This window comes from Lynx rufus, unplaced genomic scaffold (assembly GCF_022079265.1).
Source record: "Lynx rufus isolate CCGP_SWC_20201006 ecotype Redwood Valley unplaced genomic scaffold, mLynRuf1.p SCAF_1, whole genome shotgun sequence".
Classification (NCBI taxonomy): Eukaryota; Metazoa; Chordata; class Mammalia; order Carnivora; family Felidae; genus Lynx; species Lynx rufus.
Window position 1 is genome coordinate 234133819 of NW_025814823.1, and position 17901 is coordinate 234151719.

The following is a 17901-nucleotide window of genomic DNA, read 5'->3' on the forward strand; positions in this document are numbered from 1 at the left end:
ATTTAACCATGTCTGTGGCTAGGAAGAAACTATTGTTACCATTCCCACACTACTGGTAAGTAGCCACATTTCCAGGTCCATCTTTCCTTGCAGTGTCTCCCAGTAATTACGCACACAACCTCTCTCCACTGCACCAAATCACTGAGTTTCTGTCTACTCTTCAAAGAGGTCACTTAGAACCAGAGCAAAATTCTTGCTCAAGTTAAGCTGTAGATGCATTTTTCTCTCAAGTTCATACAATTCAGCAAATTCATTATTCATCCTGCAAGTACAAGTTAGAAGTCCTGTGTTCCCATCAGGGGGCTGATTTTCTCATTGTCTTCTAGGAATTTTAAGGAGCAATTACAGGGGGCTCTGGGTGGCTCTGTCAATTGGGTGTCCGACTTCGGCTCAGGTCATGATCTCACAGTTCATGGGTTTGGGCCCCAGGTTGGGCTCTGTGCTGACAGCTCAGAGCCTGGAGCCTGCTTCGGATTCTGTGTCCCCCTCTCTCTCTGCCCCTCCCCCACTCACACTCTGTGTCTCTCTCACTCAAACATGAAAACAAAAAAATGTAGGGGCGCCTGGGTGGCTCAGTCAGTTAAGTGTCCAACTTCAGCTCAGGTCATGATCTCACAGCTTGTGAGTTCGAGCCCCGCGTCGGGCTCTGTGCTGATGGCTCGGAGCCTGGAGCCTGCTTCCGATTCTGTGTCTCCCTCTCTCTCTGGCCCTCTCTCACTCATGTTCTATGTCTCTCTCTCTCTCTCAAAAATAAATATAAAAGAATAAAGAGCAATTATGGATGGATTAATATATGATTAGAATCAATATCTTTCACAAACTATCCTCAAAAATAAACACTTGGAAAGGACAGAGCCTCAGATCCCGGTGTACTGTGTGGGTAGGTGAACACGTGAAGAAAATCACGTGTCAAGATGTCAACCAGTGAGTGTGCCACTCAGCCAACCTGTAATCGATCTATAATGTATCATATATGATATGAATCCGGTGGCTTGAATGAACAGAGGGCACACAGTTTTGATGACAGAATCCAGAAGAGGATACAGAGACTGATGAAGGGTGACTGATCAGCATTGTTCATTTCTCAGGAAACCCTCTTTGTTTCATGCGCCTTTGATCAAATCTCCAAGACAAAAACTCATGGTCTAACAGGGCTTCCTTTCACCTCTGTCCCTTCTGTCCCCTCTTCTAAACAGACTCACAAATGCTGAAAAATAAACCGAGGTCTCATCCCACCATGACAGTAAAATGATTAACTGCCAACAGGAAAGTTCTGTGTCGAGCATTCTTGCCGTTTCACTGTAGGAAAGTGCCAGGACATTCTCCAAGCAGTAGATAGGATGCCCTGCAGTAAAGCATCAATAGTGTTGCTGTTGGTCACTTGCTCCACCAAAGTCTCCCCGGTGGGTGATGGTGTTGAGCTCCGCCATTTAAAGGTGGGGCGGGGATTCCTGCCGGGCTGGGGGCACAAGGAAGGAACAGGAACGAGGAAAGCAGACATGTGCAGTGCCTTAGATCTGCCTTAGGATTCAGTCACATCAGACACTTTCCTATTTTTACCTCTTTTCCAGGCTTACCCCCATTCCTTCCAAATTATAATGTCGTTAGACCCCATAACTGATAGTTTCCTAAAACAGGATACAGATCCCCCTCCATCGATAGCTAGACGCTACACAAAAGGAACAGTGGTTCAGTGTCCTTTCTTCCCTCTTGTGGAAAGTACTAACATCCTGCGCTTCTCCGAAGACAAGACAGTAGGAAGAGACGTCCAAATTCCCAACAATTAGTCTCCTCCAGAGCCAGAGTCCCGGCAGCTGGTAACCTGCTGTTTTCCTTTTGAGCTTCTCAGATTAGATCCTAAATGCAATTTAATTCCAGACTCCAATATACAGTTCCTGAATTATACTGCAGAAGAATCAGTTATGTAACAAATCTTCATGACTACCGATTATGTTCTTGCCATACGTGACAGACTGTATCTTCTACTTTAGGTCCAAACTAAAATTTTTCAAAGTGTATCTTAAATACGGCAAAGTATCCACCGCATACAGGAACCCTCTACCATTTATCAGAAACAGGAGTAATCCTGTTAGAATAGAAAACCAATAACCACTCCTTCGCTTATCTTCTCTAATAAATATGGGCTCCCAAATAACTGGCTTGTGTAAGTAAATCTGTATTCAAATTAATCCTTGTCTCCTGGGAAAATAAATGATACACAAAATGAAAATCCAGAATGTGGTGTGAATACCAAGGAAAGGAACATTTAAGAAAAGCAAGTAAGTTTCAAATATAAAATGTAATCGTGTAATTGGCAATTCCTGGCGGGGGGGGGGAGGGGGGTCGGTAGACTGCTGGCAGTGATGTTGACCTACAGAAGTGTGGCCAACAGAGAAGAGAACACAAGTGTATCTAATCAGATGCACAGGCTGTAGGCTGGACCAACACTTGAGTGACGGACTCCCTGCCCCTGTCAGGGAGGCAAGCTTCCTGCCCCGCTGCCCTATCTCGTCTCCAGGCCGGCCACCCTCACCCGTGGGCGGGAGCAGGACGCAGCACCACAGCACGAGCGGTGACGTGTCATGCTGTTTTCCTAACCTCAGTCTCCCTTTGCCTGGATACAGCCGTAAGCAAAGAAGACACCTACCTTGCTGCTCTCAGAGAATTTCTACTCAAGTGTGTGCTACCTTACTGATACAAGGAACCTTCTTGTTTTCTAGTTAACCGTGCAATGCTAAGGACTTTTGGGGCTCACGCTAAATTTCTGATAGATAAATAAAAGAATTCATCCTTGGGGCACCTGAGTGGTTCAGTAGGTTAAGCTTCTGACTTCGGCTCAGGTCATGATCTCACGGTTCGTAGTTTGAGCCCCGCGTCGGGCTCTGTGCTGACGGCTCAGAGCCTGGAGCCTGCTTCGGATTCTGTGTCTCCCTCTCTCTCTGCCCCTCACCTGCTCTCTCTCTCTCTCTCAAATAAATAAACATTAAAAGAAAAAAAATTAAATAATGCATTCTTCTTACATCAACAATGTAAAACTGCTTTTTAAGTTTCCTGATATTTGAGGGTCATCCCAGATATCAGAAAAACTGCTCTTTGACACCCAGTTAGGAAAACAAAGACGAAGTAATTACAGGAAAAGCTGAGAGACTAGCACAGTACAAAATGGATCAGAGAGCAGCTGGGAAAAAACTTCTTCCTCTTCCACAAATAAACTCTGTTCAAAAAGTGTTCTTTTTCTTCCATTCCCTTGCCCCATCCTCTCTCCTCCTGCCCTTCTTGTCCATTTCCTTCTCTCCTGAATAACTCAGTCCCCAGCCATCAGGCAGAGCAAGGAACATCTGCATCTAGAGGGGACCAGGGAAGCTGAATTCGCCCAAGGTGATAAAGCTGGGGTGGATTCCAGGAGCCTCTACAATGGGGACGACACAGAGGACACAGCCCCGGTTGGGGGAGGGGGCACCCTCAGATGGACGTGGTGTCATAGCCTGAGCCAGGGGAGGGGGACAGGTGTTAGGGGAGGGGAATTTGGGCCAAGTGAGAAGACACCTGTGTGGGGGTAGGGGTGGCGACTGAGATAGGAGACTGGTTACACACCGGCATTGATCCAGTAAGTAAATACGTTAAGAATCATTGAAACTGAACTTTTTTCACTATTGGCCATGGAATCACAAGAGAAAGGGAGAACACTGGCATGAAACTCGTGGCAGGCTGGAAAGACCAGTGTGAAGTCATGGTGTCTAATATGTAGGTATAGATAAAAGTTGATGGAGATGTAAATGCGTGTGCCCCTTGTCTTGGAGTAGTGACAACCCAGTGGGAATGAGAAGACCTACAAGCCTAGAGCTTGCTAAGTGCCACTCTTTACCAAGAAGAACAGGGCTCCTTGGAGGGATGGCAGATTTTAGGGCCAGGGCAGGGAAAGCACGAGATGAGCCTGAAACGTCTTGTTGTGTCAGAAAGCAACGAAGTGCTCAAAGAGTGATGGGGACCATCACCAAAGGTGCAGAAGCCAGCCTGAAGGGGCGCCCACTGGACAAGTCTGAGCCCAGACTTGTGGGTTCATATAAGTGGGCTTATAACCCTCTGTATAGAACAGGGAAACACAAGACGGTCTAGACATCAATAAGTGAATAAAACAGGGTATTTGCCTGGTTTCAAAGTACCTCCCCACAAAATATGCCTTAATTACAAAGAAGAGAAGAGTAATGCCAAAGCGGTAAAGCCTGGCAGACGGCCACCAGACGAAAGACCAACATAAACGATGAGACCCTGAGAGACCGTGATGAGAATGCACCATCACCTCTGTGTTTCCTGCCAAAGATGCATCACCCGAATCCATTCATGATGAAACATCAAAGTCAACCTGAAGACCATTTGATAAAGTAGCTGGCATGCCATCCTCAAAAGTGTCAAGATCACGAAAGCCACGGGAGGACTAAGGGGTTGCTGCAGATTGAAAGACACCAAAGAGATTAGAGAACACACGGCAACGTTGCAGAATTCTGATCTGGGCCCTTTTCTGTAAAGGACGTTGTTGGGAAAGCTGGGTGAATCTGAATCACAACAGCAGAGCCATGTGAATTTCCCATTTTTCATAGTTGCATTATGGTTAAGTGCAATGGCATTGTACGAGATACTGTCTAAAGCATTTAGCGGCTCCGACTTGAGCTCAGGCCATGATCTTATGGTTCGTGAGTTCAAGCCCCGTGTCGGGCTCTGTGTTGACAGCTCAGAGCCTGGAACCTGCTTCGGATTCTGTGTCTCCCTCTCCCTCTGCCCCCCCCCCCAGCTCGTTCTCTCTCTGTCTCAAAATAAATAAACATTAAAAATAATAGTAATAAATAAAGCATTTAGGAGCAATGAGACATCAGACTGGTAACTTATCTTTTGGTGGATTAGGAAAAAAAATTCTCTGTATTAGATTTGGAACTTATTGGTAGGTCTGTGATTGTTTCAAAATAAAAGTAAAAAAAAAAGTTAGGGATTATACTTTATATCTAAATGTACTAGAAATGCTCATTCATCACTTTCAGTGATTAACTAAATTCCCTCAGTTGGGTAATATATTGTAGCCTGAGACTGAATTCTACTTCAAGATAAATGCTAGGAAAATAAATGTGCCGAGAACAATGAACTCTGTTAATCAACGTGGAAGGGAATAGGGTTTTCTATGAAGTCGACATTTTGGTTAACAGAGAAGCATTACATGCTATCGGTGGATTGCCAATGTTCCAAAAATAAAGTGAGACATATTTTTCTTGTCTTTCTTTATTTTTTTGAGAGAGAGAGAAAGCATGAGTGGGGGAGAGGGGCAGAGGCAGGGTGGGGTGGGGGCGGGGAGAATCTCAAGCAGGCTCCATGCGGAGCGCCAAGCCCAACACAGGGCTCATTCCCATGAACCATGACATCATGACCTGGGCCAAAATCAAGAGCTGGATGCTCAACCAACTGAGCCACCCAGGTATCCCCAAACAAACATTAATATGGGTCCACGCTAAACAAAATGCACTCCGTCTTCAGCGGTTTATAATGTAGGGGGACACTGATCACCACTCATCAGCAAACCTCTTTCTTCATATGAAACCAACAGCCTTTCAGTAATTTCGCATTAAACAATTATACCATGGCAGTATAACCACCTAATGTGTATCATCCTAATTTATGTACACTTTTCATCAACAGTTATCAATGAAGTGTTTTTCTCCCATCACAAAGCAGTGCTATTTGTAGGTTACATGTCCAGCAGTGGCCAAAGGTGCCTAAATCTCTTTTCCTCATGACTTTGACATCTACCAACGGACCTTCCATTTTCAATCTGTCAGTGTATCCTGCCTTTCCCTGCCCTCGGAATCATTGTGAAATTACTTCTGAAGAAAAGGAAAACTGGCGTTCTGTTCTTCTGCTTCCTTTCAATGTTATTCTTACTTGGAATCATTTGGAATGAAAACCTTTTATTCTTTTTTGCTCTTCCAGAATTATCCTATCTCTGGCTGTCCACCGATAAAAATTGTTTTTCTTTGTGTGCTTGGAAAATTGAGTAACTGAATGTTTAAGATTACATTCTTTCCCAATTTTTTGAACTTGCAGAAGAAAATAAAAATGCTCTGAAAGAAAAGCAAACTCACTACAGTACGTAGTGACCTAGAATACATCAGATTCTTGACAAACCATTTACTCCCCCCCCCCCCGTGCTTTTTTTTTTAAACCCATTTGATCCTTACAGGCATGTATCTTAATCCTCCTTTCCAAGATATTTTTTCTATTACATCTGCCCCAGCAGACACTGTATTTATTCATGAAGGGGCCAAAGAGATAGGTACGAAATGTTCAGCGGATGTGTTCTAGGGTAACCTAAAACCAGGAAAGCGTTGTAAGCCATGAAAACAGGCTTGAGTGCCCCCGTGTCTGTGTGATGAGGGCTTTCCCGCGGTGATTGTCATAATGTCAGCTGGCTCAGCTGATCACATACCCGTTCCTACTGCTGAAACAGACCCACCCCCCCCCCCAAGTCCCACTCCAGGGAGACTGGAAAAATGGAATTTATGGGAGAGAGGAGACACATCCCATAAATATCTTCAAGGGAGGCTCTGACATGCGGCGCAAGGAAGTAAAAGCTGGGGCAGAGCCCGTACAAAAAGGAACATTTCCCCCGCCTCTTCCCAGGCACAGCTGCATTGTTTCTTCTTTTCATAAAACACCACCTTCGTTCCTTCCTTTGATCCGTTACTGACGGGTCGCCATCTGGGCCTCGGGTGGTGCCGGCTACTCGGGCCAGTGGCAGGGAATGCGTGCGGGCACGTGGCTTTGCTCCACGTCTGAAGCAGTCAGCGGGAACCTGGAGCCCACCGTGCGGAATCGGGGCCAGGGTTCTGACGCTCACCCCGTGCCAGCGAAGGCTGTCTTTCAGACCGCTCCGACTGAACGCCGGGCTCCACAGGAGCTCTAGGAGAGGAATGTTGAGAAAAGGGATCCCCAGAAGGCTTTCCAGCTAAGCGGGATTTCCAGACACCCAAGGATAAGCCTCCAGCTCTATGTCAAGTTTCCAAATGAAACATTCCACCGAGTGAACGACAAACGGGTTTCTCAGACCCCACAGGGCTCGTGTGATCCGTGTCTAAACCCCCACTTTGAATGGCAGTGCTGTTCCTAACCAGTCCTCTCACCCTCGGCGTTTTTACACCATGGCTGCATTTCTTTAATTTGATTCTAACAGAGCGTAATTGAACATACCTGTTTCAAGTAAAAAAAAAAGATACTTAGGGACAACTCCAAACCACTGACCCTCATGTTTATGGATGTGCATAGCAGGAAATCAAGTCACTTTTCAAATGCTTTTAACTAATTAAACACAACGGCTTCTTCGAAACCCCACTTACTAGCAAAGCTAAATTTGCTGTCGTAGCATTTGAAAGATTTATTTATTTATTTTTTTAATGCCCACGGACCTTCCAGAAGATCAGGAAATGGAGATCTTTCCCCCTCTGTAAAGAGAGGGCTTTATCGGATATGAAGGTGGGGGAGAATTATGAATTTAACCGTGTAAGTTATTTTCACTCTAAAAACAGGGTGCTGAATTGCATAGTAAGAACAGCTTTGAAGCATCCACAGTCACACGACCATCCAGCAACCAGCAACGTGGAGCGGCCGTCCGCAACGTTCGCTGTTGCTGACTGCTACGTGCTGATGCCGCTGCTGGAGGTGGGGTGTGGCGGGCTCCCCACTAGCAACACGGAGCCACCTCGGGCACCTGCCGGGTACCCCAGTCGCACCCCGAACAGGTGCACGGCACCCCTGGCACCCAGAGGTGGGGGTGGGGGGCACTGGTCACCCACCTGCCAGACCAGGTGCTCCTTGGCCCCGGGCGTTGCGGACAGGCAGATGCTCAGCACGACGGTGTGGGAGGAGGCCGTGAGCACGCTGGCGATGATGGCGTCTCGCATGTTGAAGGGGAGCATGGTGTATACCACGAAGATAATGAAGAGGAAGAAGGACACCTACGGGAGAAGAACAGGGAGAGTCAGCAAGAGCGCCCGTCCCCAGTGCTTCTCTCCCTTGCCCACGAAAGGCTGCACAAGACGCCGCGAACTGCACCCGTGTAGTTTTGTGTTTTCCTTCTTTAATGTTTACTTATTTTTGAAAGAGACAGAGAGAGACTAAGCACAAGTTGGGGAGGGGCACAGAGAGAGGGAGACACAGATTCCGAAGCAGCTTCCAGGCTCTGAGCTGTCAGCACAGAGCCCGACGCGGGGCTCGGACCCACGAACCGCGAGATCGGGACCTGAGCCGAAGTCAGACGCCTAACCGACTGAGCCACCCAGGCATCCCGAACCGCACCCATTTAGAGAGTAGTATTATGAGAAAAAAAGACAGCACATTCAAACAAACCCAATGGGTTACAATAAAGGACTAACTCTTGTGAGGGGGACGAAAAAAATCATTCTTTTTCAAGATCTGAAGATTTCCAACTTTCATCCCCAAACTACTGCAGACATTGGGTAACTCTGAGCCCTCTCTGGATCCGGACGCAAGCCGGTCCCCAACTCCTCGGGTTTAGTATCTGTGCTTCCGAACACACATCTGGATTCCTGAGCTATGTCTCCAACTGCGTCGGGAGATCCCTGGAGGGTGGTCGGGTTTCACCTGGGGGAGCTGATGCAAGAGGATCGAGTGGTGTGGACGTGTAACAAATTGAAACAGCTCAGAGGTGGTTCAGCTGTTATCAAAACCACTTGGCAGGTTCTCCAAAAGTTAAGCCCAGAACCACCTTAGGACCCAGTGACCCCGTTCTTAAGTACGTATCTTAAAGAACTGAAAACAGGCATTCAAACAGATACATGCACACACGTGTTTGCAATAGCACGATTCACAACAGGCAAAAGGCGGAAACCACACAAATGTCCACCAGCGGATGAACGGATACACGGCCTGTGGCACATCCATGCAATGGGATACTAGTGGGCCAGAAAAAGCAATGACGTACTGAGATAACATGTTTTAACACAGATGAACCCCAAGAGCATTACGCTAAGAGAACGCAGCTAAGGCAAAAGCCCACATACTGTAAGGTTCCATTTGTACGGACTATCTAGAATAGATAAATGAACAGAGACGGGCAGCAAACTGGTGGCTACCAGGGGCTGGAAAAGGGGGTAGGGGAAGTCACCACCTGGTAGGCGCAGAGGTCCCTTTTGGGGTGATGACAGACTTCCTGGGACGGGATGGAGGCGATGGTCGCAGAACACTGTGAATGTACTAAATGCCACCATATTCTTCCTTTTAAAATGGCTAACTGATGTTATGTGAACGTCACCTCAGTGAGAAAGAAAAGCCATAGGAGAGCTTACAGAAAGATTCGGAATGGAAAAGGGAATGGCTTAGTAGGTAACCGAACAGGCCGTTTTCGTCAAAAAAGCAGCAGAGACAGAAGAACACTGAGGGGGGTGAAAAGGTGATAAATCAAGTGGGGAAAGAGCCAAGGTCAGGGAAACAGAAGAGCGGCATCAGGAGAGCTCCGCCCCACAGCTCTTCACTCAAGAACAAAAGGGAAGCTAAGTAAGGAAAGAGCTCGTCCCGCGTGCAGAGTGACCCGTGTTGCATAAGGAACCCCAAACCCCAGCACAGCTGGAAAGACAGGGAGACACCATGCCAGCTCTTCTGCGGGGAGTCAGGACGTGTGTTCGCGAGAAGGACCTGGGCACCAGGCGCTGCTCACGGTGGGTCTGAAGACAGCAAGGGCTGCAAGGACACTGGGCCCAGGCTCGCCCCCCTTCCTGCATGAACAAGGGGAGCCGCACCACAGGTCATGATCAAAAAGTAATGGTCACCATTTCACTGTCCAGGGGTCTGCGGTATAAGCTCCATGGGTACAAGCATCACAGACAAAAGGGCATATGGAAGATCAGGGGCGCAACCTAAAAAGAAATTTGGACCTCTCAAACATGCCCCTTCCTTTTCTCCCAAACACCTGCTCATTGGACAAGCACATATGAAGCTTCTCTGAGGTTCTGGAGGTGGAGGACAGATGCAGAATCCTGGCTCTCAGGCACGTGAAAGTCACGTGTATCAGCCGTTACTTTACAGCTGATGTATCCGGAGAGAAGGGGTACCCAAGCCCCACTCCAGCGAGACACTGGGTGAAGTCCCTGGGTCATCTTCTCTAAGATCCTGCAAGTTCAAGCGTCTCAGAATAACAGCCAAGAAGAATCCTACCAGGAGTGTGAAAACGAATCCAGGAATCCCCCTTAGGGAGCTTTGGTTGGGTATGGCCCATCTGTTCTATGCCCACTCCTCCTAATTCAGTCTAGTCATAATGGACTTCAGGCCAAAACATATGGGCAAAAGGATCACCATGGCCATACTATTTTGCTGGTAAATACTTTTTTATTTTACCTCTTTAAAAAGACTGTGAAGGGGCGCCTGGGTGGCTCAGTCGGTTAAGCATCCGACTTCAGCTCAGGTCATGATCTCACGGTCTGTGAGTTTGAGCCCTGCGTCGGGCTCTGGGCTGACGGCTCAGAGCCTGGAGCCTGCTTCCGATTCTGTGTCTCCCTCTCTCTCTGCCCCTCCCCCGTTCATGCTCTGTCTCTCTCTGTCCCAAAAATAAATAAACGTTAAAAAAATTAAAAAAAGACTGTGAAGATGCTTTTCATTCATGTATTATTATACAGCATTCTACACTTTCTATTCCATATATGGAATGGAAAAAAATATGTTAGACAGTTTATGTACCAAAACACCTAGTATGGATGGGAAGAAACCAGGCGTTTCTTCGGAGGGACCTTTCTGAGCTAGGTGCCAATCGACCCAAGCAGACTGGGGCAGTCCCCTGCCTCCACTTCCCAAGAAGAGAATATACAGAGTGATTTCTTAGAGCCCCAAATCACATTTCAAAACTGCCAAGAACCAGCACATGCATTTAAGGAGCACTCAGTGTACAAGTGCCTTCTCCACTCTTCAATAGTTGCATCCTGCTTTCTAAAAGGGGTATCACTGACCCAGAGAAATGGGAAACTTGGCCAATATCTCCCAACCAGTCAGTGTCAAAGCCCAAATAGCAATCCACGGGTTTAATTCTTCTACGTGTTCTTGGTAAAGAGTTTGACCAAGACAAACTTTCCCCTTATAGGAATCCCATGAAGCTGGGATTCATGGGATTTTTCCCCTGATAGAAATCTTTCCCCTGACAGAAATCTTTCCCCTGATAGAAATCTTTCCCCTGATAGAAATCCCCTATCTTTCCCCTGATAGAAATCCCATGAAGCTGAAGGTCTAACAGAAGACACACGTGCACACAAGACATTCTTGCAAGTTTGACGTGGAAAGACAGCAGCTCTTTCCCCTCCTGCTAAGACAATCACAGGAAGTGCCCGACATCTTGGCTCAGATGCTGAACTCTTTCAGTAAGTAGGACCGATTTTTAATGATCATTATGAAATTGCTAATGTTTCAAGATTTGTTCATATTTCCTTCATTTCTATACGCTTAACTTTCAGTTTGTGTTTACAGACTGGTGGTTTATGATAAATGGTAACACACAACAATGAACATTTAACAAAACTGTCAGTTAGAGGGGAGCCTGGGTGACTCAGTCAGTTAAGCGTCTAACTCTTGACTTTGGCTCAGGTCATGATCTCACAGTTCAGGAGTTTGAGCCCCATGTCAGGCTCTGTACTGACACGCAGAGCCTGCTTGAGATTCTCTCTCTCTCTCTCTCTCTCTCTCTCTCTCTCTCTCTCTCTCTGTGTGTGTGTGTGTGTGTGTGTGTGTGTGTGTCCCCCTCCCCCGTGCTCACTCTCTCTCTCTCAAAAGTAAATAGATAGATAATTGTGCATGGTCATGGCTTATTGAGAAAATTAAATTTACTTTGGAATCTCTACTACAAATTTACAGGAAATATTTTTAATCCAGACACTGTTATTTCTACACACGGCATTAATGAAAAATCCTATTTCCTACAAGAGGTATCAAATGATTATTTTCAGGGGCACCTGGGTGGCTCAGTCAGTTGAGTGTTGGACTTTAGCTCAAGTCATGATCTCACAGTTCTTGGGTTTGAGCCCCTGCATCGGGCTCTGTGCTGCAGTGCAGAACCTGCTTGGGCTTCTCTCTCTCCCTCTCTCTACCTCCTCCCCTGCTCACACTTGCTCTCTCTCTCTCTCTCTCTCTCTCTCAAAAATAAACATTAAAAAATGGTTATTTCAAGTATTAGAATTGACAATTACAAAAAAGAGCCTCTCTTAAACAACTACAGTTTTCCTCTAATGCAAAAACCTGCAGTTCTTTGAAATTACCATAACTTTTGAACAGCTTAATTTTGGACAGCTTTAAAACTCTAACATTATTTCAATTATTTTACAGTTCAGCAGACATTTTGAGCTTTGAAAAGGAAGCACATGGAAAGCTTATCTGCATTAACCAAATGGAGAATAGACATTCTGTTTTCCAAATACAATTACTCCTGTTAAGTGTTCATTTTTAGATGACAAAATGAATTTTTTTAAAGGTCAATTAAGCAAGCTGTATTAAATCAAGTTTTGAATTTTAGTGGCAGCATTTCAGGAACAGCACGAGGTGCCCAGAGAGCCTTCCACAGGCTGGACGAGGAAGAAGAAAGTCAAGTGTGGCTGCAAGCCCCACATAGGGAACAGTCTTCACTTCTTATTGCTTCCAGAGGAGCTCTATTTTTCCTTTTAGCCTTCTTTCCAAAGCAACTTCAACTAGGGCCATATGTAAAACCAAAATGGATTTGGCACATCTAAAGAACGTGTGGGTTAAAAGCTCCAAAAAGGCGAATGCAAGCACTTGGGTTTCCATGTTCCCATGGGGACATTTCCATGACTGACAGCCTCCCTGACTGTATCTCTGTCCGGAGGCTGAAGAAAGGGGAGCCACCGGTGTGATTACTGAGACCCTGCACAGACCCCTGCATCAGCGTGACACTGGAAGAGGTAGAACTCCTCCCCAAAACACCCGACTGAAGTGTTTCCCTTAACTTAGGCCGCCATTTGCCTTTTGTGAGACATCCACATCTTTCTCTCTGGGCTACTTGAACCTCAAGCGCTGTAAGTTTCAAACCAAGTTAAGAGCTTCTTTGTTATGTTCTTAAACCTATTCCTCTCGAAGGGTAACGCAATCCTGCCCACGATGTCTTTGTCCCCAACAACCCAGGTGCAAACTTTTAAGCCTCGCCGTTGACAATTCTTCACGTCCACACTCGAAAACAATGTCTTCTTACTTTAGGACCCCAGAGTCTCGCATCTGTTTGTCTGCGCTTCTCCACCCTTACTTCCATGAGGCTCATGACCTTCCCATCTGTTAAATACGCTTCCGTACTTTTCTCTTCCTCCTCCCCATCCCCCGACAAAGGAGCCAGAGTGCATATCCTTCCTCGTTTTTGCCTGTCCCACCCCATTCTCCATGCTTCTGGTAATCATTAGGACTCATCACCAAATATTTCTAACTCCCTTCCTTCTGGGAACATAGTACCAATGCAGTGAGCATTTTCTTTTAAGTCAGAGGAAGCCATATGACTTGCTTTGACAAATAAAGTGTGGGAAGAAGACATATGTTATCTTTTGGGTAGAAATTACTGCACAACTTACCAAGCCCCCTCCCCTCCCTGGCAATCATGGAAACATGATGTTGGACCTCCTCCCAAGCTTCGTGTAAAGTGAGGGGCAGATTCCCTCAGCTGACCCACACGGACCTGTGTTCATTTGAACCTGCCATAATCCTTTGTGGCAGTAAGCCCCTGGGACCCCAAGCACAGCTTGGGTGGTCCTGACTGACACCAAGCTCATACAACAAACACACACACACACACACACACACACACACACACACACACACGAGTTTTACTGATGGATAGATTAGATTCCTTTATATGCATTACTCTGCAATTTGCTTTTAGCACTGAATTATACATCATGGGCATCTTTCCAAGTCTGGAGATGTGAATATATGATTTACTTTTTACCAATTACAAAATATTCCACAGTAACAGATGCACCAGATTTTCCTTGCACTAGCATTTCCTTACTGCTGATCATTCATGGCAAGTTAGGCGCCCCTTATCCAACTGCTGTGGTAATATTCTCATGGATCTCCCTTTCTCCAACATTCTCCTTTCCCTAATCCAGCCAACATACAGCTGCTAGATTCGTGATGCTGAAGACACAGGTCCAGTTAGTTCCTTCCTTGGATGAACCTTTCCTCTGGCTAACCCCTGTGCTCAGAACTCTTCTCCTCAAGGGCCCTCACGGTCACAGAAGAAAAGTGGAAACTACATGGGCTGGAGGTCAAGACTCCCCAGACTGGCTTTTCACCTCTTTCTAGAGCCACTTCAAGGACAAACTTTTATCATCTCTCCACCCACACTCTCCAGCTGTCCCCATCTCATTCAGAGTACAGGTCCTGCCAATGGCCACCAGTCCCCAGATGTGGCCTCCTGGGGCCACCTCCCCTTTACTCCACCCACTCACTCCTTCCCTCCATCTGGCCTCCAGGGCTGTTTCTGGGGTCTGCCCAGAATGCTCATTCCTGGGTGCTTTGCCCATGCCTCCCCTGCCTGGCTTCCTCTCTGCACTCGGGTCTCTGCTCACTGTTACACTTTTAAGCATCTCTGCTCTTTTGGGGGACACAATTCAAACCATAGTATCAAGATCATGCCGTAGATCAGACCAGACTTTCGATTTCAACTCCTTTCCCTCCATTTTACATCTCATACGCCATTTCCACGTGGAGGATAAAGAATAAACTTCACAGTTATTTACAGTTTATGAATGAATCACAAATCATTTCATACAAATGATTTTTTTTTTTACTTTTTTAAACGGAAAAATTGTTGCAAACATGGAGAAGAGCTGAGGTACCACTTAAGCAACGGTTAGAAAGACACAGAAATGGTCCTAACCTGACTCTACACAGATCTGGTCTTTGACCACCCAGGTCCCTGGTGCAAAGTCCGTGGATTTTCAGAGTGTGGTTCACATTTGTTTCAGAGTTCAATGGCAAGCAGAACGTTCCCAGACGTGTCAACAGTAGCTTCAAAGATGGAGCTTCCAGTTTTTCCATCCAAATGGTACCCCAGCGTTACTGTCCTCACGCAGCTCTGCCGTCTAACCCCACTTCCCCGAGCACACACAAGCAAGCACTATCAGGAAGATAATCAGGATTACTTATGTAAATCGCCATGGTTCTGTTGAGGATACACCATCTGAGAAACATTTTCTACTCTTTTATGCTAATAGGGCTAAGAGAAATAACATCCCAGTGAACATACGTATTTTATAATCAGAAGACGAGCTCCTCGAATTGTTCTCTCCCACAAATCTCGGAAAAATCAAAAATAGCACAGTGTTGAAAGTACTAGCTTAATTTTCAAAGACAGAGATTTCACTAAAAGCCATAGGAATTATACCTGCTTGACTGGAGCATGAATTGTAGTTCTTTTAACGCGGTCGCTTGTTGTTTTAGAATACGACTACAAATGCCAAAGTTTCGCAAAATTTCCCAAGGGAAAGAGGGAATTCTTGACTGTATCGATCTAACTGAGCATTCTGGAAGTAAATTCTAAATATGAACAAAACTTTTCTTTCTGAATGGTACCCTTCCACCTCAAAGGATTGCTGGCTTTGAGAATATCTATGCCACTATTTAGGAGAATTTACATTTTTGTCTGGAAACAACTAGCAAGATATTTAGCCAGAAGTGTGCTTTAACTTTCCTCTTAAGATTTTGTTTCAATTCCAGTAGAGTTAACATACAGTCTACTATCAGTCTTAGGTGTAGAATTTAGTGATTCGACATTCCATACAACACCCGGTGCTCGTCACGACGAGTGCGCTCCTTAATTCCCCCCACCTGTCTCACCCACCTCCCCCCACCCCTGCCGCCCACCTCCCCTCTGGTAACCATGGGTTTGTTCTCTGCAGTTAAGAGTCTGTTTCTTGGTCTGCCTCTCTCTCCCTTTGCTCTTTTGTTGAGATGCAAAATGATACTTACCTTTTCATCTAGATTAGTATTTTCTTTTCTGTTATCGATCATACTTTCTATAAGGACTGGAGTCACTGTTCCATTTCTTAGTACAAATATCACAACTGTGCAAACAGCCTTTTCTTTAATTGGGGGCCCTCAGTCATACCAATGTTTAATGCTAAGACATCAGTGTATGTCAGGCTTCTGTGAGTGTCTCTTTATGATTACTCTTTTTAGGTTTATCTTCTTCCCCCTTCCCCTTTTTCTTTCCCAGGTCCTCCCACTGGGGAGGGTATGCACTTGTACATCTGTATCTATATCTCTATATGTGTGTGCATATACACATACAGAGAAACACATGTATATTATATACATATACACATACACACACATATACATATACATACATATATGTAATCCCTGTGTGTGTGCGTGTGTATGCATATACAGACTTTGGGGAATCCACATATGCCACCCCACTAAAATCCCATCAAACCTCAGCTCTGGTATCAGTTAAGAAGCCACCTCTCCTCCGCTTAGAGACATAGGCTTTCCCACAAGTACGAGTCAAGGGAAGGACGGTCTGCTCCACAGAGGAAGTCTAGATCTCTGACTGAGGTTGAATTCAACACAATTAATGTCATGGATGCTTCCAGATGCTTCTGGAACTTTCTCAGGTTCCATTCTCTTATCAACCACTCTGGCTTCCCAGGGCCTCACACGACTTTACACGGGTCTATAGGCTGAGCACACTGTCTCAGTCCTAAGATCTAATTCTGAATTTCATGCTTATGCACCACAGTAGATTACACAAACACAACAGCCAAATCGTCATTAATACTATTTACAGGAAAGCATTACAGAGACTCTAGATCATCAGAAGAGGCTCAAGTACGGGGGAGCAATTCTCATTACACAGATTTGATCTCTCCAACCTCCAACCTCCAACCTTTGTCCTCACATTCTCTCCCATCTCACTTAATGAAACTTCTAGTCCCCATCCTAGGAACTATTGTTAATAATTTTCTCTTCCTCGTTCTCTTGATCCTTAGAAGACATCCTGAATCCGCCTACCCCTTTCCACCTGGGGCTACACCTCTAGTCCAACTCATACGATCACCTCTGGATTCTTGCAAAAGCATCTGCCTACACTAGTGCCCTCTAGAATGAATTTCCCACACAGAAGTTCAAGGGTTTCTTTTAAAATTGAGATACAATTTACATATGATGTGTGCGCTTAAGGTGTACAACACGATACTTTTACACACTGCAATACAGTTACCACTTCTAGGTACATATCCAAATGAAATGAGAACAGGATGTTGAAAACTCCCGAGTTCGCTGCAGCGTTATTCATGACACCAAGAGACGGAACAATCTGAGCGTCCATCAGTAGATACGTGCGTGAAGATAAGAGATACATAACACACAGTGGAGTATTTTTCAGTCATGAGAAGGAAAGAAACCCTGCCCTTTGCAACAACATGGATGGACCCTGAAGGCATCATGCTAAGTGAGATAAGTCCGAAAGAGAAGGGCACTGATGATTTACTGATACGTAGGGCACCACATAGATGTAGAATCTAAAATTTGAAAAAAGCCACCCTCGTAGGAAGAGTAGAACAGTGGTTAGGATGGCAGGTCCGTGGGGAAATCTTCAAGGGGTACGAACTTGCAGTTCGAAGTTCGGGGAATTGAAAGCACAGTATGGTGATTAAGCAGCAACTCAGTATCACACGCGTCCAAGTTGCTAAGAAATCAGACCTTAAGTGTCTTCCCCACAAAACAGGAATGATACTCCTGGGCTATGATGGAGCCATCAGGTAACATGTCACGGTAATCAAAGTGACCTTTTAACACGTTAAGACCGGCCACGCCACTCCCCTTGGTGTATATCCCGCCACCGGCTTTCTGTAACACCGAGGA

General features: G+C 45.7%; 1 protein-coding gene across 1 annotated transcript in view; it reads right to left on the bottom strand.

Annotated features, from left to right (window-relative positions):
- ADCY2 (adenylate cyclase 2) overlaps positions 1–17901 on the bottom strand; it is a 422494-nt gene that overhangs the window by 297468 nt on the left and 107125 nt on the right. Inside the window, exon 3 of the mRNA XM_047074450.1 lies at positions 7833–7994. Within this exon, the coding sequence (XP_046930406.1) occupies positions 7833–7994 (162 nt within the window). The remainder of the gene's footprint in view (positions 1–7832; positions 7995–17901) is intronic.